Here is a 27,584-nt window from a genome sequence, read left to right as displayed (position 1 = left end):
AAACATTCTGAAGGGTCAGAACATATTCGAAACTCATGCCACATAAAATAGGTGTCATTTTTACTTTATTTAAGGAAAAAAGGGTGGGGGGACAACAGTAATTTTCATAATACACAGTAGACAAGTTAGCACTGCAAAAAAAAGGGCTGTGTACTTGCCACCAGTCTGCTTTGCAGCTTTTATAATTAGTAAATTTAATGCAGTTTGTCATTTGTATTACTATTTAGCAAATTAATAATTGGCAAAATTAGGGTAAGTGTGCTACAACTAAGACGAAAACCTAAATAACCCATAAAAAATCACTTAAAATAAACCATAAATAAGTGGTGTGCATTAGTGTAACAAAACCATTTTTGTAAACATTTTCTCCAACATAACATGTGCATGAGAAAAGAGTAAAAAACACTGCACTCAATACAGAAAGGGTTAATCTGATTTTAATACAGAAAGGTTATTACTTATGAAAGCTCTGACTAAACCTAGAGACATTTTTGTTTCGTTTGGAAGAGCACTCCTCTAACAGTTCAATGTTCCATATGTAATGGTATCATTACAATACTGTTTTCTTGTGTAATTTTGCCATATTGGCACTTCTGTGGAGAAGTTACTACCCTGTAAAAGGGGGGAAAATAATTCCTTTCCTAAAAGAATCTAAACATTTCAACGACTCCCAATCTTTTATGGAGAAACTTCACTGGGTACCTGCATCAAGCTATAGCAACTCAATCTGGTTGACAAGGGGGTGAGGCTAAGATGGGAAGGAAAAAAGCCAAGTAAAGCACAGACCAGGAAGCTCCCGCCGAGAAGGACAAAGGGTGGTCCAATTTCAGTAACTTAAGCCCAACAATGGATTCAATTCAGTTCACCACAAACACCACGAGAATGCCCACCAGGTGCCTGGAGCTGCACAAGCAGGGTAAGCACAACTCAGTGTGAGCTCAGACCCCTTTACCACCTATGGGAAAGCCAGCAAGTTCTAAGTACTTGGTAATTCCAATGAAACACCATTTGCATTTTTTTTGTATAACATTTGACTTACAGACATGGAGCTTCAAGTCTTTGGATAATGTAAGACCATTATGCCACATCCTTTGTTCTCTGCCTTCTCCCACTTAGCATCAGACATTGAGCATTTCTTCAAAGACATCTGCCCACCTTTTACTGTTCTCCACCTGTGCCTTTCCTTCTTCTCTTGATATGTACACAAGTGTGTTCACTGTGGCATGTTTCATCTTATGAAAAGCCTAAACATGGATATAAATCACAAGCAGGAATTTAATTCTAACTAAAGTCCTGTGGCGATGGAATCCAGCCTACCTCAAATCCCTTTCAAGGTAGGATTAATTTTTCAACCTTCTCTAGGTTAACCACAAACGAGTAGGCGGCTTTGGCCTTCGGCACTGCTCCAAAGTCATACAAATGAAACATCCATTTCCATCTTCTTTTACTTCCCCAAAAAGTAAGGCTTCTCAGCTTGTCTTGTCTTTACGGGTATACACAAAACCACCAGCAGCTGTGTCTGCATTCATGAGTGGATGTACTTGTCTTACCAGATGTTTGTAGCTCAAAGGAGGGCCTTTTTCAAAAACACGGAACCAGGAACAGGAAACTGACAAGAGGCCAGAGTGGGTGCCAACTGGGATGGGAAGCAAACAGGTACAAATGGCTGCTGTGTCTAGGTGGGTGGGGGCAGAGGGAAAATCCCCCATTTTCACAATATATAGGAAAATTAACCACAAAGGAAGAAGATTAAGCCTAAAAAACAGCAAGTTTCTTTTGATGACTGAGGTTAAAGCAGCCATAATGCAGTATTTCCACTCAGAACTCGACAAGAGGAAAGTAAGATGGCAGGACTGTGACATGGAGTCCTGATCCTTTTCTGAGACGGTAACATCCTTAGGGGAGCTGAGTGATGACCATGAAGCCATGAAACAAATTCTTTCTCAAGACATTTATTACAAATGTCATGAATATATTCATAAAGTAAAATTGGTTTAAAAAAACAGAGAACAAGAGAGCAAGTGAGAAAACGAGAAAAGCCAGAACTTCGATATTACACCTAAAACACAGAAGATGCCGACTTTATGAATAAGCAGAGTTAACTACATTCTTAAAATAGTTGTAGTGCATTGCGTTTTTAGAAAAGGGAAGCTCCCCCACCCCCAAGAAAAGGTTCCTGCAACACTGAACAGTTTGTGTGACTATTCTAATGTGGCCGCCTGTGTGCTACCAATCCCCTACATCGAGAACAATGAGATCTTGTGTCATGGGCTGCAGTTGCCCCATCAACCTCTAATGGTGAATCTGGTGAAAACAAAGCATTCTGCTTTCTAAACTTGGAAGTAAACTGCAACAGCCTTAAGGCTATTTCCCATCTTCATGGACAGTTCTTGTGCCTGCTGATTTGTGACAATAAAAGTCAAACTTCAATCTGGTCGTTTTGGTATTAAGATTAAATTAAACATTAATGGTTTCTTCCAAAAACATATAAACTAAATCACCTCTCAATGCATTAAGAACAATGAGGTAGGCAAAAAAAAATAAACATGTGGTTTGAATTTTTTTCTTTCTTCTGCAAGTGCAGACTGTGGTAAAACTGTTGTTGCACTTCTAGGTTTAAACAAAAATTAAACCTTTAACTGAGGCAGTGCTAATACTGTCACACAACAAAGTTCTGGCCATTATACAAAATGCACACGTTTTCTTTTTCTTTTTCTTTTTTTTTTTTTTAGAACCATCTGCACATGATTTAGGCAACCTGGTACACAGAAAAATGACTGAGTTCTTGGCCAGGACCCCCCACCCCAAATCCAAAGAAACAAAACGGGACCCCTTAACCCACCCCACCCCATCTCCCAAGCCCCACCCACAAAAAAGTTATCCTAGTAACTGTGTCTTTCACATTTTATAAATATTAACTTCTTAAACCTGCATCTTCTTCTTTGTCCACATATTGTCACATTACAAAAAAGAAATGTCAATTAAATACACTGTTAATGTTACTATATTAAATCTGCTCTCTGCTTCAGCACTCTGCTCCTTTTACCACCATTTCTCACCTCCTTGTGCCCACTGCCAATAAAACCAACGGCATGTTCATCGTCGCCACTGTCAGACACCCACAAGACAGAGTCATTCAGAGACAAGGAATTCTGGAGCTGGAGGAAAGGTGTTTGCTTTCCAGTATGATGCTCAATCCCAAACACTTATAGCACCTGATGGTAGAATCTGAACAGCACCAGCTGCAGCATTGCAGCCTTGATTTATTTTGGAGTAAGAAAAAAAAAAAAAAGAACGGGGATAAACTGGTATAAGAGGAACAGGAAGGAGGGGAGAGAACCCAACACATGAGGTCTGCACACACAGCTGTCCTGGTTGCCCTCGGTGCAGCTCCGAGCTCCAGTTACAAGGAATTCCAAGTTCTCAGGATCTTGAAGACTCTGGGGGCCAGTAATCCCTGGATCACACTGCTTCTACCAGCTCAGAAGAGAAGTCCTGCCTAAGGTCATGAAATAAACCTGACTGCTGCCACCAGACCGAACAGAGGCAAAGAACACCTGCAAAAGCAAGAAAAGAGAGGGCATGGTTACCACGGTCATGAAGCACTTCCAGCCAGGGAATCTCAGCCACCATCATCCTCAACACTGTCAAGTACGAGAAGCTTAGACTCCCAAAGAGCCGTTTCAAAAGAAACTCTGAGGCCAGGCACAGTGGCTCACACCTGTAATCCCAGCATTTTGGAAGGCCAGGAGTTCCAGACCAGTCTGGCCAACATGACAAAACCCGTCTCTACTAAAAATACCATGTGGTGGTACACATCTGTAATCCCAGCTACTCAGGAGGCTGAGGCATGAGAATCACTTGAACCCGGGAGGTGGAGGCTGCAGTGAGCCAAGGTCACACCACTGCATTCCAGCCTGGGCAACAGAGCAAGACTCTGTCTCAAAAACAAAAACAAAAACAAACAAAAAAAAAACGGCTGGGCACAGTGGCTCACGCCTGTAATCCCAGCACTTTGAGAGGCCGAGGTAGGCGGACCATGAGGTCAGGAGTTCAAGATCAGCCTGGCCAAGATAGTGAAACCGCATCTCTACTAAAAATACAAAAAATTAGCTGGGCATGGTGGTGGGCGCCTGTAATCCCAGCTACTCAGGAGGCTGAGACAGAGAATTGCTTGAACCTAGGAGGCGCAGGTTTCAGTGAGCCGAGATCACGCCACTACACTCCATCCTGAGCGACAGAGCAAGACTCCATCACCAAAACAAACAAATAAACAACCCACAAAAACCTCTGGGGCAATTATCAATTTATAATTCGTAAGGAGTGACCATCTGCAGCCAATTTTTATTACAACTCAGGCTTGTTACTACTAACTCCTTACACGTTGGCATATTGTGAGACCACAAAGGAAAAAAATGGATGTTTCTGAAGAGTTATTTATTTCCACTTCTACTGTTAACACCTATCTAATAAATAAATGTCTTTAAAAAACACAATGAGCAACAGGGAAGACTCCTTAACAACCTAATTTCTTTTTAAAAATCAACACAAAATGTATTAATTACTTCATAATCCATAAATAGAATTTTTGTGCCTTTTATTAATAAATCTTAAAGGACATGACATGCATGATAAAAATATTTAAATGCCTGAAATTCAAAGAATGTTACAGTTGCAGCTATGGTAAACATACTTAGGATAGTATAAGCCAACAAGCTGACAAAATCCTGGATTAGCTCTGAGCTGTAGAGATTTTCAAGGTCACAGATTTGGGAGATAATCTGTAAGCAAAACTCCACTTGAAACTGAGTTGTAGGGTTGCAGAAGACAGTGGGTAGGGGTGAAGCGACTTTGTGTTTGGGATGTATCGGGCAAGCAGGACCAGCTGCCAAGGACAGATATGTAGCTTCTTCTTTCTTGCATTAAATGATTAAATGTTTAAATCTGAGAACTGGGCTGACTGCTAGTCTGTCAATGTGAGGCAAAAGGTGGAAACGTTCTTCAGGGCCACGTTTCAAAGGTCGTGGTGTCTTGCCTTAGGTAGTCAGACATGCCTTTGTCTGACTGGGCAGAAGAAAGAAAGGGTAGGCTTAGTAAAAATCAGTTCCACCCTCGATGTCTTCTCCCTTGGCAAACAGGGATGGGTCAACGCCCCTGGCCATCTATCTGCTCCACTCCAAAGCCGGTTTGAAAGGGACTTCCTGGGAGGAAGGTGCCACAGGAATCGTCCCTGGAGTGATATGGCCAGTTTTGAAAAGCAAAGGGGGTGTCATGCCATGGGGTCTCTGGTGCAGGAGGTATGTTATGTCTGCATAAGATGATTTTTACTGTGAAACATTTCTGACATGCAAACCTAGGAAGCAATTTCATCACTCACAGACTAACAAGGGGCATCTTCTTGACACACATTAGGTCAGAGGAACCTTTTGATATACCGAAATCGCACGGTGGTTCCTTCCACTCACAAAAGAATTCCAGCCAACTAAACTGGCAGCTTTTATCTTCCCTATCTCTAATTATAGCCTAGACTGGTCATCTAATAGAGTTAAAAATACATATACAAAGCAAAACCCAAATATGTTAATTTCTACAGAGAAAAGTATCTCTATCCCCTCATAGCAAAAAGCAAAACATACCCCAATCCTCACAAACATGACTAAAAAGCAACGTTTAAAAAGTTCCTTGATTATTTTTATCAAAACTCCAAGGAAATTAATCATCAAACTCCATGGAAAACAAGCCATTAAAAGATAGTGTAACTAAAAAGAATCCATAAGGAAACTATTACCTTGTCATTGCGTTCACACAAGAATTTTAGTCTTTGAGCCCTTTTGTGCATGAACACACCATCCAAGTGACCAGTTTCCACAGATCGGATCTCTATGGCCTTCTCTCCCCAGCCCATTGTCTGATTGGATCGAATATATGCTTTTGGGGAGGGAAAAATTGCAAACCGTTAAAGATAAGGAAACAGCCCTGAAAAGATGTTGCTTATGTAATAAAAATGTATTTTTATACTTCTAAATCTTTTTAAAATTTAAAATTTAAATGCCTAGCATTTAAAGATTTGTTTTCAAGGAACTCTGCCTTTGTAACCACCTTGTCTATCCTGTGAAGTAGTTACTTCCATCAGTGGTTGATCTATTTCATTTTCCTTAGGCCTTTCACGCCTATCTAGAAAAATTACCCACTGAGTTTAGAGTTTAGTGCACAGATTTTTATCAATCCAGTCATGAGAGATGGCAGGGAAGAGAAATCATGAGTGATCAGAGACAGTCACTTAATTACAATAAAACCAAAATAGTTTTGGAATAGAAACCCATGAAAACGTCAAATATCGGTCTTTATTACTGAATGCAAACTAGAAAACTATGCACAAGGCTGTTTGTAGTTATGGCTCTACCATTCTGTGCAAATAACTTCCCTTTCTGTCTCCCTTTACCAATTCGTTACCAATTAATTCTCTGTCTCTTTACCAATTCTCTGTCTCCCTTTACAAAGTGGTCAACAAAAACATGTCCGATTTTCCTCTGGGTGTTTTAAGGATTAAATGAGAGATTATGATAATAGGGTTTTTAAAGTAGAAAATAATTACTCGGATTTTGTTCTAAAATAGACCTATGACTATTTCCATGGCCTACAATCTAACTTTTCCACCATCTACTGCCAACTACTCTGTTCAATGGTAGCCAAAAGGTCTGAAGGACATACAAAATCAGCATGATAAATAAATGGAGTCTCAGACACGGCTCCACTTTCACAAATGCTGCCTTTCCCCAAGTTCTCCATACCTACTGACGTAGGCATCTCTCCCCACTGTAGAACTACATCCTTGGTGATCCTTCCATATGTGTTTACATAAACCCCCTCATCTTCATAGCACACCAGAAGCTCCATTCCATCTGTATTGGGGAGGATGATGATTGCATGGGGTTTGATGCTACACTGGATCTAGAGAACAGGAACAAAGTACAGGGAAGAACGTCTGTGGTTATTTCCAGCCCTGTGCAAGTGCTCACTAAGACTCTTAGTCAATACACTGGTACTATATCTCTGAAGATAAATACAGCAATTAGATTAACATTTTAGAATACTCATGCAATATATATCCCCAACTCTGCCTTTTCCCAGTAATATACTCTACTGACTCACATCTCCTGAGGCCCATGAAACATTGGATGCTGGGCTCCAATTGAGAACCACTCCCAACCCAGGGATATTCTGGCCTACCAGCAACTTCCCCAAATCCATCCCATGTTAGTCAAAGCAAGAGCTAAGAGGTTTTCACAAGGGCTCCACAGAGCCAGGAAGGCGGATTTCCACTTGTCTAAGAGCATGGAGCTATTGAAAATTGCACATCATTTAAATACTCACCCCCACACCAAGGGGAAATGAATCCCTGCTTGTGTTAGTTCACTAAGCAGAGTAAAGAAGAAAGTCAAAACAAAATGAAGCCAGTCAACCAACCATAGAGTGTGGGTTCTTTCTTACATGTGTTGGTAGATAAATGTCATAGACTGATCCTGAATCCACATCAACAGCATGGAATCCAGCACAGGATCCATAGATCACTTTCAACCTCTGGCCTTCCTCAACAGTGAGATCCACCAGTAATGGCTTATGTACCAATTCTCCAAATGACTGCAAAGAAGCCATAAGAGAGAAGTGAGAAGATGAAGGAGAACTTATTTTTTTTTTTTTTTTGAGACGGAGTCTCGCTCTGTCACCCAGGCTGGAGTGCAGTGGTGCCATCTCAGCTCACTGCGAGCTCCGCCTCCCAGGTTCGCACCATTCTCCTGCCTCAGCCTCCTGAGTAGCTGGGACTACAGGCACCCGCCACCACGCCCGGCTAATTTTTGTATTTTTAGTAGAGACGGGGTTTCACCATGTTAGCCAGGATAGTCTTGATCTCCTGACCTCGACCTCCCAAAGTGCTGGAATTACAGGCGTGAGCCACCACGCCTGGCGGGAGAACTTACTTCTAATAGATCAAACTAGAGAAGACCCAACATACTCAGTTATTCAATTACTGAGCCACACTGGCAACAACCGTAAGGCAACAATACTCTACAAAATTAGTCTTTATTATGTTTTTGCCTGTTAATTAGCATCTAGAAGACACTTCTTCCAGAAGTTATGTTCCAAATCTCCCTTTCCAGATCAAGATTTCTGCTCTGTCACTTAACTGTGCTGTTGGCTGCCTTGATCAGAAAATCATGCAAAGTAAAATAGTGAGGACTTTCCTAAGCATGCTACTCAACTATTCAAATGCACAGTAGAGCGAGAAGAGTTGTAGGAGTCACACACTGAAAATTGTATCACTATTATCATACTAGTAGCTATTTGAACTATAAAGGTCTCTAATTTTCGGACTAGACTAAAATGGTGAAAAGGCTGTATGTGCTACAACAGCCTGGATTGTGCTGGTGGTCTCCATTTTTCACTGACATCACTACCCACAGTTCACGAGACTACGATAATGAAACAGCAGCTTTAAATAAGGTAATATGTATAAAACCAACTGGTACGGTACCTAGTATATAAAGGATATTAAGGTCAGATCTCAGAAGATAATATAACTGTATAACCAATTCTCTTTATTCAGTAACACTTGGATTTATTTTTTAAGCGAATATTATTTTTTAACCGAATATTGTAACTCCATCTATCCTGCTTCACTGGGAAATCAAGCAGTAAGCAATCCAAAAATACAAATTTTGCAAATAAATGAAACTTACCCCTTCAACAAAATATAAAAAAACTATTCTAAAAAGCCAATCACCAGGCAATGTGGGGTATATTTGTAAATTTCATGAGTATTTTTGTGAACTCACAAATGAAAACAGTCCTAATTTTAAGACTAAGTACTCAATCATTTACTTTCCTAAAACTGTATACATGCAAAACGGCAAAAACATCTTAATTTATACATTAGTTCAGATGTTATATCTGAGTTTTTTATTGAAACAAAAATGGAATCATATGAAATATTTTAACTTTTTTCACTTAGTATATAATAATGTTCTGTCATTAGAATTTCTGTAATTTAATTTTTAATTAGTATTTTATGAACAGATATATCTTAAAACTGCCTGTTAGACACAGTTTTGTTATAAAAAACACATCTAAATCTTTACACGCATCCGTGACTCAGGTGAAGGTCACCTTTTTAACTGAAGGCTGGAAGTGCTGTTCTCTTTTCCTCTGTGAACACACTGCCACATCGATTAAAGTGTCTACCCAACATTTATCTCTCTCTCCTTCTCACTCTGTGGGCTTAGAAAGCAGATTAACTAAGCTTATGACATTACATTAGAAATGGTTTCTTATGATAAAGTTATATGCCATATTAGCACATAGCTTTTATGTTAGCAATTTTAACATTCAGACTTTTCAAACTTATTCCCTGACTCTTGGTTGCAGCTTGAATGGCCAATACTACTTTTAAATTCACTTGATGTTGTTACCTTAAAGGCCATAAATTTGTGATATGGCTTTGGTGCCCACGCATAGACTTCCACAGAACTCTTCAAAGCAATCACCAGAAATTTGATTCTTTCATATTTTACTGAAGAGCAGCAAATAAAAAAGCAAGAGAAGCACAGGTCAGTATCAACATAGCCCTCTAAACTGTTTAAGTTGTCTTCTGCAAACTTTATAAATATGCCTTCTATTCATCCAAACAAGCAGGGGAAAAATTCAGAGAGATCACACCTCACAGTTTCCTTTTCCAGCTCTTTAATGTATTTTGACCATCAATGAGTACTTTCGCTAATGATCCTAATCTTCTTATAATAGATTCCAAGATATTTTATAATCAAGGACAATGCCAGGTATACTACCCTAAAGTCTTCAAGGGCTTAGTATTACTCCAAATGAGTAACAACATGATTAATCAGCCAAGAGACTCCTGAAACACACACAGAGACCGAGGTCCTCCTTACAACTTTCCCTAGTCCTGCATGGGGCTCACACAGACTGAGGAAGAAAAAAGGCTTATACTAAAATATTCATGAGTCTTGAATTCTACCAACAGAAGTATCTGTGAACAAGTCCAAGTATCACTAAGACCATTTCCTGATCTACAGAAGTAGTAAAACTGCCTCCTTCCCATAGCTATTTTGGTGCCCTTACTGCCAAGCAACTCTGCCAAAACAGGTACTCCCAGGGGTCCTTGAGTACCTGTGACTTACTAATGCAGATCCCTGATTTCTTTACAAGCTAACATCACACCGCTACTTGATTCCTTCTTTGTGCATGAGCGGGAACTTGTTAACTGATAACTCCCCTTGTTAAACTCTATATATTACCACTGTTTAAATAAATCAATAAATGAACATTAAGACACAAAGGTTTATAAGAATCTGACAAAACCAGTACTGTTTCATAGACTTCTGCGATGATAGAAATTCTCCATATCTGTACTGCTAATATGATAACCACCACACACGGGGCTATTGCACACTTAGAATGTACTAGTGCCACTGAGGAGCTAAATTTTAAGGTTTCTTTAATTTTTATTAATTTAATATACATTTAAATAGCTCCCTATTCTTGGTGGCAACCATAATGACAACGAATGAATGATATTACCCACACTTATCTCCTGAAAATACTTGTGATTCATTCTGTATGAGTGACAGGCCTGAAGGCCTACTGTTTTGTTCTGGGGAAAAGCCCAACAGACTTTTAACCCGTCTGCCTCTTGCTCCCCCTGCAGGATAATCTATTCATGTACATTTCATCTGTTATGAGCTGTTTCATTACATTTAGCCTTAGATGATTTTAGTTATACCTCAACACATAAAAATACTTCACATAAACACAGAAAACCCTAATACTAAAATCTATCCTAAGCAGACAGTTCTACTTTCCCGTATCATCAGAACTGTCTGAGATACTGAGGCAGCTCCCACAATCACCATTAACCCATGAGCTGAGGGGTGCAGACAGACTACACCAACAAGACAATGCCAAGCATGACAACATCCCTTGGAACAGAGGAAATGATGATGTATATATTTTCATAAACATAGAAAAAAGAAAACACGTAAGCAGAAACAAACATTCAATAGGCCCGTAACATTAATCAGCTTTAGGTATATAGATAAACTTCCTGTTTAAATTCTGTTAGACTATAACATCTTTCCTATAAAACTTTAATTTGGCTAAGGTCCATTATTTCTCCTGTATGTCTAACATTAGTGCCAGTATTTTGGTTTTTTCGTATGTAAAAAAAAAAAAAATTGTTTTGATTAGCTGGGTGTGGTGGCAGGTGCCTATAATCCCAGCTATTCAGGAGGCTGAAGCAGGAGAATCACTCGAACCCGGGAGTTGGAGGTTGCAGTGAGCTGAGATCGCGCCATTGCATTCCAGCCTGGGCAACAAGAGCAAAACTCCATCTCAAAAAAAAAAAAAAAACAAAAAAAAACAAAACAGTTTTGGTTTTGTTCCTGTGAGATTTTACTTCATGAGAATCACTGCTTCATGCCAAGGAGAAAAAACAATACAATTGCCATAAAACACTGACTGGCCAGCTGGGCTCACTTACTAGTGAGGAGCATAGTAGCTGTGCACAGGCACTTAATTCAAAATGGCAGGCCATAAGCCCTTGAGTCAAACTCTCAAACATTCTTATCAGTGCCTGCCAAGGACCTCCAGACCTCTAAGTGGAGAATAAGCCCGGCATGTAAAAAAGGACTCAAGTCAGCTGGCTTCCGCTGACAAGATTTCCTTAAAGAGGTTACTGTGAACCACATCTTACAGAGGAGAAGAATGTGGACTGTCAAAGAGGAGGAGTGGAAAGACTCTCACAAGATGCACAGCGTTGGGGAGACTGAGGGCGGAGTGAGTTGCAGGGACGAACTCTGTTACACATATAGGTGCACAGAGGGAGTAAGACAATGTCTAGATGAGACTTCAAGATTAGAATGTGCCTTGGAAACAGAACACCAGAAATGATCCACGTGTTTCAGAAACAAGTTTATTATTACAAACTTCAAAAAACCTGTGAAAATTTAAAGTTTAAAATTCAAACTCTAATCAAACTCCGGAAAAACAAAATATGACGCTTCTAGAACTTACCAACTTTATAATGTACACATCCTTCCAAATCCCCTACGGTTGTCCATCCCTGCTTCTTCTCAACTTCTGGATCATTGTGAAGTATTTTATTTCTTAACCAGGACAAATAGTAGACACGTAACTTATCCTTTTTGCCTAGCAAAATAAATATAAATATTTTACATGCATATTCAGAAGTAGGTCTCATCATTAATAACAATAGTAACCAAAAGAAATCAATCACTTAAGGCCAGGACTTAAACCTAGTGAAAGGCAAGTCACAAGTTGGAGATGTGTACCACAGAAACAGCTGACAAGGGAGTCATAATCCAGAATATGTAAAGAACTCCTATAAATCAAATAGAACAGGAGATAACAATAGAAAAACTGGACGTGCCACTATAACTGGAACTTTGCAAAAGAAGTGATCTCACAGACACACAAAAAGATGCTCGTTCTCAACAGTAATAACGTGTGTTAAAACAGTAATAAGATGATTTCATACACCTATCAGAATGTCTAGAATTCAAAAGACTGACAATATCAAAGGTAGGCAAGGTGTGGAACAACTAGAAACTTCAGAAATTAGTGTTGTAAACTGTTAGAACTGTTTTTGTAAGTTTGGCACATCTATTAAAGTAGAATATGTGCATATCTTACATATGGTCTGGTAATCTCTCTCCTAATATAAATGTATGTGTATGCCCCCAAGTACAACAAAAGGAATGTTCATAGCAGCATGGTTCCTAATAGCCACAAACAGGAAACAATAATGTCTGAATGGATAGTAAAATGAGTAAATACATTGTGGTGTAGTCATCTAAAGGAACAAAGAGACTACAGCTACAAGCAACAACAACAAAAATGATGGTGGGCAAAGTCAGCCACACACATCAACAAGCTAAGAAGAAAAATCATATGATCATATCAACAGATGCAGAAAAACATCTGACAAAACCCAACACCTACTTATAATAAAAACTTTCAGAGAAATAGGAATAGAGGGGGAACTGCCTCAATTTGACAAGAAACATCTACCATAAAACCTTACAGCTAACATCATACATAATGGCAAGAAACTAGATGCTTTCCTCGTAAGACAGAGAACAAGGGAAGGATTTCCCTTCTCATAACTCCTAGTAAATGTTATATTGGGTGTCCTAGCTAATGCAATTAGACAAAAAAGGGAAATAAAAGGTACAAGGACTGGGGAGGAAGAAATAAAACTGTCTTTCTTCACAGAAGACATGACTGTCTAGGTAGAAAATCCTGAAGAATCAACCAAAAAACCTCCAAAACCAACCAACCAACCAAAAACCCTGCTGGAACTAATAAGCGATTATAGCAAGAATTATAGCAAGGTTGCAGGATACAAACCTAATAAAATAAAACAGTGAGTCACTTTCCTGTATTTCCTGTATACCAGCAACAAATCATTAGAATCTGAAATTAAGACTACAACACCATTTATACTAGTACTTAAAAAAACAAAATGGGTATAATAAATCTAATGTAATTAGCCCTTTGCTAGTTTTACTTACGGAAAACTACAAATTCTGATGAAATCAAAGAAGAACTAAATAAATGGAGAGAGATTTCCATGTTAATGGATACAACAGTCAATATTGTCAAGACATCAGTACTTTCCAACTTGATCCACAGAGTCAATGCAATTCTCATCAAAATCCCAAGTTATTTTGTACATATCAATAAGCTGACTCTAGAGGCAAAAGACCCAATACAGTCCACATAATATTAAAAAAGAACAAAGTTGAAAGACTGACAGTACCTGACTTCAAGATTTACTATAAATCTACAGTAATCAAAACAGTGTGGATATTAGCACAAAAAGAGACAAATAGATAAATGGGAAAAAATAGAGCCCAGAAATAGAACTATACACCAGGCGCGGTGGCTCACGCCTGTAATCCCAGTACTTTATGGGGCAGAGATGGGCGGATCACGAGGTCAGGAGCTTGAGACCAGCCTGACCAACATGGTGAAACCCCGTCTCTACTAAAAATAGAAAAATTAGCCAGGCGTGGTGGCACATGCCTATAATCCCAGCTACTCGGGAGGCTGAGGCAGGAGAATCGCTTGAACCCGGGAGGCAGAGGTTGTAGTGAGCTGAGATCTCACCACTGCACTCCAGCCTGGATGACAGATTGAGACTCCGTCTCAAAAAAAAAAAATAGAACTATACAAATATAGCAGTAATCTACAAAGGAGCACAAGCAATTCAATGGAGAAAGGTTAGTCTTTTTAATGAATGCTGCTGCAACAACTAGATATCCATAGGCAAAAGAAAATAAATCTACACAAACTTTGAAACTTTCACAAAAATCAATTCAAAATGGATTGTGGACCTAAATGTGAAACACAAAGCTATAAAGCAGATTCTAGAAGGTAACAGAAGAAAATCCAAGTGACTCTGGATTTGGCAATGACTTTTTAGATACAATACCAGAAGCACAATTCATGAAAGAAAACACTAGTAAGTTGGACTTCACTAAAATTAAAAACTTCTCTTCTGCAAAAGACACCATTCCACAGCATGAACAAACAAGCCACAAACTGGCAGAAAATATCTGCAAAACACATACCTGATCAGAAATTTAGATCCAAAATACATGAAGAACTCTTAAAACTCAACAATAAGCAAGCAACAATCCAATTACAAAATGGATTAAAGATAGAATACCTCACCAGAAGACATACAAACATAAGAAAAGATGTACCATACGTCATTAGGAAACTGCAAATTAAAATGAGATACACCTATTAATTCCTACACCCCTTCAGAATGGCTAAACTGCAAAATACTGAAAAAACATTTAGAAAAGGTCTACTTAAAAAAAAAAAAAAAAAAGCAGCAGCTGTCACTGGAACACATACTGTTTTACCATTATATAAAATCCGTTCAATGAAGGCAAAATCAACCTAACGTGTTCAAAGTCCGGACAGTGCTTGCCTCTGGGGGCAGTCCCTGGGTGGCTTCACAGGGCAGTTTTGGGGTGCTGGCAATGTTCCATGTCTTCACCAGGGTGGGGCTATCTGGATGGATTCTGCGTGTGACAGCTCATTGATCTGTATGCTTATCTGTACTTTCTGTGTATATCATACTTCAGTATAATCCTTTTAACTTTTGGGGAACTGTTTGCAGGAAAATATTCAATATATGTTAAGAGAAGAAAAAGACCACACAGTTTTATATATAATGTTTTGTTTCCATCTTGTGAGATATATTTACAGAAAAGAGAAGAGGGAAATATAAAATGTTAACAAGAGTTATCTCTGAGATGGGGGTGACATTTTGTTTTATTCTTCCTAAGTTTTTTCTATTTTTGAAGCTTCCTACAATTGACATGTACTACATTTATGATTGTGAAAACCATTAAAAGTTACTAAGGAAGGAAAAAAAAAAAAACAGAAAAGTAGACCAAAAAATGATTACTGGTATCAGCTGATTATAATTATTAATTTTTTTTTTTTTTTGGAGACAGGCTCTCACTCTGTCACCCAGGCTGGAGTGCAGTAGTGCTATCACAGCTCACTGCAGCCTCAACATCCCAGGCAAAAGCAATCCTCCTGCCTTGGCCTCTCAAATTGCTGGGATTACAGGCATACACCACTGCACCTGGTCTTAGCTGAGTATTGATCCCCATGAATTGTCTTGTTTCACTGGATCATTAAACGCAGATTTGTTTTCTCCAACTTAAAAAACTACCATCCATCAGCACTCTAGTTTTAAATGGCTGTTTCCTCATTTAAGTATAAATAGTGAAATTTTTGCATTTCAAGAAACTCCTTTACTTAACAACCAAAAGCATATATTAGAAGTAAAATAACTTCAAGCAAATATGTTACATAACAAGCTTGTACTAACAAGCAGATAATTAAATAAAAATCACTGGTGGTATCATAAGTGATTATAATATCATAGGTGACTGTAAGTAGTGGTATATAAGACTCATTTAAAGTCTTATAATTTTGCATGCCATCTGACCAAGCAATAGCACTAATTATTAGGAAATTATGATCTATGCAACATGGTATGTGCCTGAAGGTTAAGTAAGCTACAAGGATATCCGTGAAAAATGTTCACGAGAGAAAAAAAGGAATATACCTAAAGGGCAACGAGAGAAGATAAGTAAATACATTTTAACGCATCTATGCAAGGAAACACCCTCTAGCCATATAAAATGGAGGCCATGGAAGGACGTTCAATGGCATGGAGAAAGCAGACTACGTGTTTTGGACAATCAGGCCTGGATGGGATACACCCTAACTTCAGGACAGAGGCTGCCATGGACAGGTAGATGTGGGAGGAACGGGGATGCTGACTTTATGTACAACAGTGTACTGCAACAACTGTTCAAACTGGCTAGTTATAGTTAGTACTTGGGTGCCACTATCCTCTCTATGTTTGAAATATTGTATAACCATTTTTATGCAGATTTTTTCCCTTAAGTATATAGTGAGTGTGGTGTATGCTTAAAAAACTGGAATTTAAAAACTTATAAAAGTTAAAAGATATGATCTCTGGATGATTTTACTTTTTATTTCTTGTAGTTGTTTTCCTGCAGTAGTTTATATTATACAATTTATACTAAGAAAAATGCTCTTCTTAAAAAGAGACATAATTGGCCGGGTGCGATGGCTCATGCCTGTAATCCCAGCACTCTGGGAGGCCAAGGTGGGCAGATCATAAGGTCAGGAGATCAAGACCATCCTGGCTAACATGGTGAAACCCTGTCTCTACTAAAAATACAAAAAATCAGCCGGGCGTGGTGGGAAGTGCCTGTAGTCCCAGCTACTTGGGAGGCTGAGGCAGGAGAATGGTGTGAACCTGGGAGATGGAGCTTGCAGTGAGCGGAGATCGTGCCACTGCACTCCAGCCTGGGTGACAGAGTGAGACTCCGTCTCAAAAAATAAATAAATAAATAAGTAAAAAAGAGACATAATTGTGTTACACATAATAAAAACCATAATACAATACTTTTACAATAATGGCAAAGAATACTTCCTTTTGCAAGTACAAAAATTAGCTGGGCATGGTGGCACTTGCCTGTAGTCCCAGCTACTCAGGAGGCTGAGGCAGGAGTATTGCTTGAACCCGGGAGGCGGAGCTTGCAGTGAGCCAAGATCACGCCACTGCACTCCAGCCTGGCGACACAGCAAGACTCCATCTCAAAAAAAAAAAAAAAAAAAAAAAAAAGGCTGGTGGAAAGGAGTGGACACAGACCTACATATTGGATAAGGCAAATGAAATCTAACAAGCAACTGGGCAGAGAGGGCAGTGAGAGATGCCAGTGAGAAAGAACACATTCATACGCTTCTCAAGACTGCTTTCGGAGGAGCCAGAGATCAAATGTGCATGTGTGTTGCCTCTGAATACGTCTTCAAGTTCACATTATTGTCAAGTCTCAATGTGGTTGTACCTTATTTAGCCAGTACATCAGCGAATGAGCTAACTGAAGTTTAGTGTGTAAAGCTACAATATTGTTAAGATGGTGTCACATATTCTTGCTTTACAAAACAAACACTCACCAGATATTGTCACCAAGACATTCAAGCCCTCAAGTACGTCCATTTGTTGAAATCGTCTTCGGTTGATCAGAGGATAGACCTTCCCTTGGCCACTTCTGTCCAGCAGCATCAGGCCACTCTCTGTACCCACTAGCAAATTCACTCCTGTTTCAGGGACACAGAAAGGCCTCAATTTTATGCTGTGCTTGGCAAATCCCCAGGTTGTATAGAAAGGATAACATCATCTATTTGGAAAAAAGTGCAGCTTCCTTAATTCACCCAGAAGAAGAAATCCTTAAAATAGTCAAAGGTTAAACAGTTAAAGTAACCAATCCTGCAACACATCACCATGTAGCAATGATGCTGACGTATTTAAACATAAGAAAGGATAAGGGAAAGAACAAGAAACCCTCATCCCATCAATTTCCTTAATAATCCATTAGTTGCTAGTTCTTCCTCAGTTCCTCGAGAATGTTATATGCTGATTATTTCCTATCTTTACAGACTCTATGTCTAATTAGCCACATCACACATTTGAACAAACCTTCATCTGATACCATGATCCCTTTGTGCTTCCTCATCTTTCATTGGCAAATCTCTGGAATGGGCCATATAAATGCAGCCCTCAAATCCTTAACAGCTTATGATTCGGCTTCCATCACTCACATTTAAGCTTTTCTTAAAAATCGCTTTCCACCATCATCAAGAAACAACTGTAGTCAGTTCTCTTGTCCCTCCATTTCTTAGGACTATCAAAATATTGTGATTTGATATTTGACTCACCCTACTTCTCTAACCTTGTACTGTCACAGTCTCCACACTCTTCTGCTGTGATGTGACGCCTCCTTCCTTGTTTCCACACCTGCCCTCTGCTTCTTCAGTGGAGACATTTCCACTGCTGTCCATCTGGTGACACACACCCACCTGTGCGTGAGTGTGCCTCAGAACCACTAACTCCTAATTCCACGCTGCTACTTTGCCTCCTGCTTTCCACCCACTGCAGATCTCTACTGAAACTAGCCTCGTGACTTGGCCATTTCTATCAACAGCTCCCAAGCTGCTCTGCAAAACTAGCTAAAACTGGCCACTAGAGTCAGAGAAAACCTCTTCTCTGTCCCTCCTTTCCCTTTCCTCTGCTCTCACAATTGTTCAGCCTTTGGCAACCTTTTAAGTGACGGATAGAGACCTTAATTAAGGTTGTTAAAGGAGCTTCTCTCCACTTTCTCATGATGTACATCCAATCAATCCTAATCTTGCTAAAATACTCAAGTCATGACTATCTTCAAAAACTACATATTCCATGTAGAAATTGTTTCAAAAGCCTTGGACTGGCATCTAAGACTGCCTGCCCCTTGGCCAAAGCACTTCTCCCTCTTGATCATTCATGTATTTCCCCAAATGCTCTTGTTCCTTGATCTAGAACCTTCACTGTCAGAATCACCTTTGTAACATGTAGCACAAACGACCTCACATTCCTAGGGAATTGGGCACATATCTGTGTGTACTGATTTCCTCAGTCATAAACTCCCCAAGACAAGGAATAAAGTATTTGTGTAGAGAGAGTGAGGGGGAAGAATATCATGGCACATACATGCATGCCCGCACCCACCCACACCCTATTTCCAGATAATTTGAAATAAATAATTGTGACGGCATTGCGACAACAACCCTCCTAGAGCCCTCTCTCAGTTCATGCCTGGTCCTTAACGAGTTGATTGAGTTGGGATTATCCCAACATTTGGAGGACAGTATCTACCCAAGCAATGCTTGTGGGCATAGTGACTTAACGCTTAGAGATTAAAAAAAAAAAAAATGCTGTACAACTAAAAAGATTATCAGTATAAGAAAAATATTTAAATATGTAATATGTGATTCATTTTCATATAATTTTATTCTTGAGGTTGGCCATTCTGCCCTGACTATATCCTTGTCAAGGTGGAACTTATTTGAATATTATGCTTATGTTTTCCCTGCATATATCTAGGCAAGTTGATCTAAAACAGCTTAGAAATTATTGGTAGAAAAGACAGATATTTATTGATAGAACTGCTGCCAGACAGATACCATTTCAAAGGTTCTATTTTACACAATATTTTGATATTTTCCTGGTCAATCTTCAGTATCAAGTAGATTTTTTTAAACTTGTATGTCAAGAATCTGGTAATAACTACACAAAATATGGGCCTTGTGAAGAAATCCTTTTATGTGTGTTTCTAAAAACTAACATATAAACATCAACCTCAAGATTTTACAGTGAGAAAGAATGAGGGAGTAACAAGATAAAGCTGAAGACTCTTTTCAAAACACAAAAGCTGCAGGTATTGTGGCACTTACACTCTATCTTCTACTTCTCCATGATATATTTCCAAGTTGTATAATTGTACAGTTGTATAATTTTATAAAGTACTGAATGCTAATAGTCAAAAGAATACAGTCACTGTAAAGTACTTGGAAATTACGAGCATGAAAAATGAAAAACACTGGGTTGCATGTTGCAGTAAGTTTTTATAAATATACTTCTCCAACATTTCCACTGCTAGATATGATTGAATTTTATAGGGAAAACAGTCAACCCCAGGGTTCAGGGGTACAATGTACACTATTGAGTATAATGGGCTGATGGTTACACTAAAAACCCAGACTTTACTGCTATACAATATATCCATGTAACAAAACTACTACAAAAATTTGTTTAATAAAAATAAAATGGAGATTAATCATGCCAATATTTGACAGTTAAAATGAGTGCAAGCATATACATGTACCACATCAGTCTGCTAATATACCACTCTGCATATGACAGGAGATGGGCATCATAGAAGTCTTCCATCCTGTCTATCCACAAACTATTCAATGCAGTACTTCTCTAGGAGACCAGCCACCGCTCAGAATAAAAATGAATGTGTTGGAGTAGTGGCTAGACACCTACCCCATAAGGCAGCACACAGAATCTCAGAGTTAAACCTTTTCTTGTATTTACGAATCTCCGGGGTGTCACTCTGTGGCCTAGTGTTGGTAGGATTCACATTGACCACTGAGCCTTTCCGGGTAGGATCTTGCCTTATGGCTTCCGGTCTCATCCCATCACAGGAAAATCCCACTGAAACACAATATATTTGAAATTATTTTCTGTACACACACACAATGCCTGCTTCCCCTTCCCCAGTATACTTCAAGTAAATATTCATGTGGTATAACCAACACTTTGTCAAAGAGAAGAAATCTGTAAGCAAGGTATATGGAAAAAGGAAATGGACTCTGCATCTCATTGCAAATAAGGTAATACAACTGCGATGGGAAGTTTCTGTACCCAAGGTCTGTGCCTGTGAACAACCAGCTACACCTAAGCCACCCAAAAGAGCAACTCAAAGATAAAGTCCCATTTGTCAGCTGCTTTCTTGTTGCTACTGTACTTACCCACAGAAGTCACTGTTGTTCCGCTAGATGGAGAAATCTGTAGTAATCTGGGGTCTATAAAAGGTGTAAAGGAGGAGGAAGATTTGTGTTTCTGGAGTGTGCTACTAGCGGACTGAGTCTGCAATGTAAATTTCAATGTTATTAATACAACTGGCATTTTAAAAATGAACATTAAAAATACACATTTCAATTCACTTCTATATTGCACTATTTCCCAATACTTTGCTCTAGTTGTCTTGCATCATTCCCCCAAAAAATGCTCTGCGGGGAGCTTCCACATGGCATAGCACCCCTCAGGGCAGCTTTACCTAGAACCACTGCAGGAGCCATATCTCTACCAGAGACATTGCTCACTTACAAAGCGGTGCTGCAAGCTACCAATGAAATCTACACTTCGTGTGCCTAGCTTTAAAAAAAAATTAAGTAAATACTTATAATGAAACTCCTAAAGGAGGTCTGAAATGTCTTGATCTCAATTCACCAATTTCTGAATTTATTCTCCTACCCAAGAATCCAAATAATCTATGCTGGAATATTGGCAATTGTTAATAATTGTAGTTATTTTAAATTGAGCCTCTTGCCAGAAAGCTACAGAAGCTTTGGCTACTGTTGTTTTAGGTGCATCATCATTAAACCCATACCAAATGAGGACTCATTAGTGAAAGGTGCAAATGACAAAAGAAGGCATATCTTTTTTATCTTTTAGGAGCACTAGTGTTTTGGTTAATAATGTAACTTAAGACAAAAAAACACAAAGAAAGTGAAACAAATTGTTAAGTGGAAATGTAATGACAATTAAAAACAAAACAAACAGAAAAATAAATTTGCCGGTTTAGTGAGTTAAGGGTTATAGTAGAATACTGCACATTAGAGCGAAATGGAGCAAAGTTTAAAATATAAATATAAGGAAGAATGTGAGTGTAGGTGGGATATATACCTCAGGAGAAAAAAGGAACATGTCTGATCAAGTGCTTTTGTCCTGTACCATTGGACCCCCTCCATGGACATCTGAGAGTCACCATGTCCTAGAGCCCACCATGCCCTCCCCTAAGCTTCCCACCTGAACATCTGTTCCCTGGCAGCTTCCCTCCCTGTCCCATGAGTCAGTGGCCAGTCTAGCCGATGCCAAGCCTGTCTAGGAAGCAGCTGACTTGCCCCTGCTCCTCAGGAGGAGAGGATTTTTCTGATTCTTTCTAACCTTCCTCAACTGGTAGATAAAGGCACTTAAACCAAATCTTCTGTGGAATCAAATCACTTGTTTAATTCAATACGGGTGCTCAAGTGGGCTATGCCACTACACCTGGCGTATAACCCTGTTCAAAGAGCAAAGAATCACCCAGACTGAGCTAACACCCAGACCGAGCACCACAACCAAGCCTTCAAAGGAGCACACAGATTTCCCACACAAAATTTTAAATTAAAAACAAGCTCAAACCTTTGTCCTTCTTGCTTAACATCCTAATTTTTTCTAGGTTTCCCAAAAATAATTTGGCTTCTAAACCTCTGAGTGATTGTAAATTTCAAAGAACGAAATCCTTAACAGGGTTGGTGAAAACAAGTAAGAGTAATCAACCAACAACCCACCCCCCAAACAAGAAAAAAAAAAAATCAGTTCTGTTTGAAAGAGATTCCTGTACAGGATCACAAGTTTGTCCAGATAAGGCCAAGCCTGCAGAACCAAATCTTCCTATATTTTATTTATTAGATAAAAAGAATGAAAAAGGCAGATTCCACAAATAACTATAAGAATTTCATGCCAAATACATAATATGGGTCTGAGGACACAGCAATCATTTTATTTAGATTTTTAAAAAATAAACTAGATAAAGCCATGCAACTATACTTATCTACAGAACAGTAAACAGTGAACTGGCAAGTTTAGGGGAGCTGATCTAGGGTTAAGGGGTTTATATGCAGATCTGAAACATGTTACTTGGGGTTGGGGAGAAGGGTAGGTGACAGAGAAAGCAGGGTGGGAAGGGAAAGGGTGAGGGTGTTGGAAAGGTCTCCTTTGCAAACTAACTCCTAGGCAGTGCTGGTCTAACCCCAGGAAAGCAGCCAGCTGTGGTGCGAGACATACCTCATTAGCAGTGAGCTTGTCCTGGGGTGTCTGTGGGGACATGGTGGGTGTCGGCTGGCTGGAGGATGGGGAAGAGGAGGTGGAGGAAGTGGAGGAGGAATGGCTTTGCTGTAAGAGATCTGGCAAGAGGTGAATGCGACCGGCAAAGCCATTGCTCTCATGATGGCTGGCACGCTTTTGGTCAACTGTACTCTGTAGAAAAAACAGGCACACTTGTCTCGCTCAAGCGCTGCTGAAATTGCCTATGGCCCTATTGATAACCGCTTTGTTTAAGGTGCTGTGTGACTTATAAACTCTGCTAAATTACCAAGGAAAAACCAAAGAAATTAGCCTGAACTGCTCACACTTCCTCACCAAATACCTAACTTGAGCCAACAGAATTCAAAGTACCTAATCTGGTGGCTGCACGACTCAAGCAGTGAGTGTTTAATCTGGTTTATCTGTTGTGCTAGCTTCTGTTACCAAAACCAGTATCCCTTTTTTTTTTTCTTTTTAAATCTTTCTTTGTAAAGCTCCAGAAAGTACCTGTGGATTCTCTGAATCCTGGTCTTTTCCATGTTCTTCCTACTTTCCATCCGAATGCATTGCCATAGCATGAAACACACTTAGGGCAAAGTCCAAAATACTAAATAGGTGCCCTGTTCTATTTAAATGAGAAGCGTATCACTTTAATTAAGTCTAAGCTAAGAAATGAACAGACAGTTATAAAGCTTAGTGATCCAAACTGAGCATATCTGGGTGGCACACATTTCATTATTCAACAAGTGAGAAAACTAACATTTTGGAACATAGAAGAGAAACCTCCCGAACCCTTCTGCTCTCCAAGTCTCTGGGCCTGTGATGAGGCTCGTCCTGCCTGCCTCACCCGCTCCCACTGTGGCACTGCAGACACTCAGAGCCCAGTGTGCTCTGCAGAGCCATGGTGGCTGCTCTGCCAGACTCCAGACCTGCTTCCTCACTCTGCGAGCCTGTTTAAGGACTCCCTGTGGCTTCTCTCCCACTCAGACATAGACTGTGAGACTCAGCGTGGTGCTTAAATGAGGGCTGCCGCAGACATGCAGAGGAGCAGCGATGTGGGGTGGAGATTACTCGCTACCTTCTGGGCATGCAGTACACACCTGCCTCCCTAGCCCCCGACACTCGACACTTGACCCTCTGGGACTTGTTAACATGAAAACAGATGATGATGGAGAAACAGCATGAGTGAGTGAATGAGCAAGTGGGTTAATGACCACAGGAGAAGCTCAGCCTCTGACGACAGAGAAGACACGGGTACCTGGCGGACGATTAGAGTGCCCTCCTTGGATGGGGTCATGGCCGGCTCACTTTCTACATCATCATGGACAATCATGGTTTTCACAGATTCCGTTTCACCATTGCTCAAATTCAGAGATGACCTATGGAGAAAAAGTCCAGAAGTGAAAGGCCTTAATCTCTGGAGTCAAGGAGATCCGGTTTAGGCTTTTCGCCTTCTCAAAATCAAAACATGAGATGACGCTACCGATATAAAGCCTCCTCCAAAAAAGCAACTGCTTAGCTTTCTCCCTTTAACAAAGAATTTCTTTCCAGCGCCATTTGTTTCTGAGCAAAAACTTAGAATGAATAATTATGGCTAATTAAAGTAGTTATACCAAACTGAAATTTCCCCTGGATCATATATCCTCAAATCAAAAGGAAAAAATAAAGTACACGCTGGGGTGCTGGGGGAAGCACTGACACATGCACACACCAACGAAGAGAAGGGGAAACACAAGGAGGCCTGCTGCTGAATCCACGAGAACTACATAGTAAGTGCTCATGGGGTCACAGAATAGTCTAGGAACAACTAGGTCCCAGTGGAAAGCAGGTTCTGAGAGAACAGTCTCATCTGCTCTAAAAGAGACCAGGGACTGACGCTGCTCTGGTGTCCTCTGGTCCTGAGGTGGACTCGTCAGCCCCTTCCTGCTCCACATCGTCGTCCTCCTCATCCGTCGTCCCCGACTCCTCACTGGATGAGGAGTAGTCCGTTACTTTGTGAGGTGGCCGTACATCTTCCACTGCTCGAAGCTCTTTGGCCAGTGCGGTCAGATCCTAAAGCAAAGGACAGAAAAGAGAGAGTAAGGCAAGCAGGGGCAGGGACAGGAGAAGATGAGAAGTTCTTTAACCATAAATTGCCACAATGTCACAGTTTTGTAAGACTTTTGTAGTTACCCAGTTTCATAAGAAAGTGAGCTCCTATGGCTTTTGATAGAAAAGACCAAAGAAAGTCAAGAGAGAGATAAAAAAAAAAAATAGAAGACACCAAAAAAAAGTCAAACATGTCATACACAGTTCAAATCCCATGACAATAAAAAAAGATCTGCTTATGATAAGCTGATAGTATTATTGTTGTTTTTTAATATGAGGTAAAATTCTAGATCAACAAATGTATATACACAGACTCTTGGACTTTGTTTTAAGGACATCTCCCTATATGACAAAGTCTTCTTTAGACTCATATAAAAGGTTTTGAGGGATACATTTTTATTTTACTTCAACTTTTATTATTAAAAACTTCAAAGCTCTAAGGTTTAATATTTAATGTTTTTATTTACTAGTTATAGGATATTTATGAAATTTTAGTAATAAATATTAATATTTTACTAAAATCAACATTTTAGGTTTAATATTTTATTAACAAAAGTTGTAGAAACATAACTTCCCTCCCAAAACTCTTTAAATCAGGCCTATGTAACAAGAGGCTTGCTTTCTGGACTGCCCCCTTTTTAAAGAAGACTTTGTCATATAGGCATGTGTCTTTACACCAAAGCTCAAGGATCTGTGTATATACATTTGTTGATCTAGAATTTTACCTCATACTGAAAAAACAAAAAACTTCAAACTTACATTAAAATGAAAGAAGAGTGAAGTGAGCACTAGGATGCCACTGACATCTCACTTCACCGACTGTTCACAACCTGCCACATTCATGGACAAGTCCGTGACACATGAAGAGACAGTGCGACCCTGAGTGCTGGGGGCAGGAGGCTGTGGGCGTCCCTATCGCCCTCCTTCAAGCCTTACCCACATCACCCTGTAACACCACATATGAAACGGAACATCCAAAAGAAATCAATAGTGGAATTTGTTCAAAAGGCTTAGTTTCCCTTTACTCTTCCACACTGAGATACTCTAAGACTCAATCAATCCACCAAATATAATTTTCAAGAGTGATTACTATTTATACTCCACATTTTCAAATAAAACTCCAAATTCATCTTTTTTGGGGAATTTTATGTAAAAGTAATCACTTTTTTAAAAGGCAGTCTATGTAGCTCTTTTTGTCTTTAATTTCTAGCAGTTCCAACTTGGTTTTCTATTTTTTTCATAGTTGAGAATGTTTCTTTTCTTTGAGCTTGAGCCACTGAAATAACAGTGATGGGCTCTGAGTCTTGCTATTAGTATTTCGTGGTTATAGCTGAAGCTTTTTAAACAGTTACTCAAAAAAGCTACATTTAATAACAATAAATACAGCAAATGTTATGTTAAGAAAACTGGAGTAAAATTTAAGGTTTTTAAATTCTAGAAAAGAACAAGAAGTCAAGTTGAGGAAGGAGCAGGACCGCAGCTCGAATACAAGCTGAGCTGACAGGCAGTCAGAGTGCTGCTCTGAAGTGGAACTTTTCAGAGATGGCGCTTACCACTTCGCCCTTCAGTACAGCGCAGTTTCATGGAGTCCGAGATGCCATCGTTGATGAGGAATGCACAGTACAAGGAAGCGCGGGAGAAAGAAGGGGAGAGGGAGAAGTACAGAAATCAGTTCAAGCAGGAAATGAAAACTCTGACAGGCTTAAAATTCCACAAAGTGTGCACAATTACATGGTCAGGTAACATCAGAGGGATTAAAAGAGAAGGGTGAGAAGCAGTCACAACTATCACCCCAGGTACCAAAAAGCAGAAGGTAGGCAACCAGTGAGTTTAAGAAGGTGACTTTTAAAAACTTAGTCTAAAAGCCAGTATTGTAAATGCCAAACTCACGAAGAATAAGTAAAGGTTAATGCCAAGAAAGAGATAAAAAGCCTTTTCTTTCTTTTGTATTTTTTTTAAAGCATCAGTTTCCTTAGAAGGAAATTTCATTAAATAAGAACTGTACTTTGTTCTGCATTATTTTGTAAGGCTGACTGTACACCAAGTGTATGGCTGGAACAATAGAAAAAAGGTTTCACTCACTTGAGACTTTAAACAGGGAAAGTAGATGATACCAATGGAAGGGAACAATTATGTCTGGGGTTTAGGTCATTCCTTATAATTCCTCAAATCTGTGAGGGGCCCTCGCAGAAAAAGACTGCAGGCCTCTCAACCACATATTTTTAATAGAAAGATCTCATTCAAGTCTGAAATAAGTAAAACTGATCCTGCACAATCCTTACAGCAGGCTTGAGGGGTCTGAAAACTTCCTTTTTATCTTCAGGTTTTTTCACTGCATTTTCCAGGCGCTGAGATGGAGAGCCTTCAGACTTGGATGATGCTGTTGGGT

General features: G+C 39.5%; 1 protein-coding gene and 1 pseudogene across 50 annotated transcripts in view; both read right to left on the bottom strand.

The window, feature by feature from the left end:
- Positions 1-48: 48 nt before the first annotated feature.
- Positions 49-1,980, bottom strand: LOC134737849 (uncharacterized; annotated as a pseudogene).
- Positions 49-27,584, bottom strand: part of MAP4K4 (mitogen-activated protein kinase kinase kinase kinase 4) — a 194,066-nt gene continuing 166,530 nt past the window's right edge. For 14 of the 50 annotated variants that reach the window (XM_054475973.2, XM_063649284.1, XM_063649289.1 and 11 more), the window contains 13 exons: positions 27,478-27,575; positions 24,984-25,159; positions 24,366-24,486; positions 23,090-23,281; positions 21,010-21,127; positions 20,522-20,692; positions 17,614-17,757; positions 12,085-12,219; positions 9,468-9,568; positions 7,492-7,641; positions 6,792-6,951; positions 5,789-5,928; positions 49-3,557 (listed from right to left, as the gene is read on the bottom strand). In XM_054475973.2, the coding sequence (XP_054331948.1) occupies positions 3,474-3,557; positions 5,789-5,928; positions 6,792-6,951; positions 7,492-7,641; positions 9,468-9,568; positions 12,085-12,219; positions 17,614-17,757; positions 20,522-20,692; positions 21,010-21,127; positions 23,090-23,281; positions 24,366-24,486; positions 24,984-25,159; positions 27,478-27,575 (1,790 nt within the window). In that variant the 3' untranslated portion in view covers positions 49-3,473. Of the gene's footprint in view, positions 3,558-5,788; positions 5,929-6,791; positions 6,952-7,467; positions 7,642-9,467; positions 9,569-12,084; positions 12,220-17,613; positions 17,758-20,521; positions 20,693-21,009; positions 21,128-23,089; positions 23,282-24,365; positions 24,487-24,983; positions 25,160-27,477; positions 27,576-27,584 lie in introns of all 50 variants that reach the window. The other 36 variants (XM_054475971.2, XM_063649283.1, XM_054475980.2 and 33 more) reach the window with 3 other exon arrangements.

This window comes from Pongo pygmaeus, chromosome 12, assembly GCF_028885625.2.
Source record: "Pongo pygmaeus isolate AG05252 chromosome 12, NHGRI_mPonPyg2-v2.0_pri, whole genome shotgun sequence".
In the NCBI taxonomy this organism is placed as follows: Eukaryota; Metazoa; Chordata; class Mammalia; order Primates; family Hominidae; genus Pongo; species Pongo pygmaeus.
Note: the sequence above shows the minus strand (reverse complement) of the source record. Positions and strands in the feature narration are given on the sequence as shown.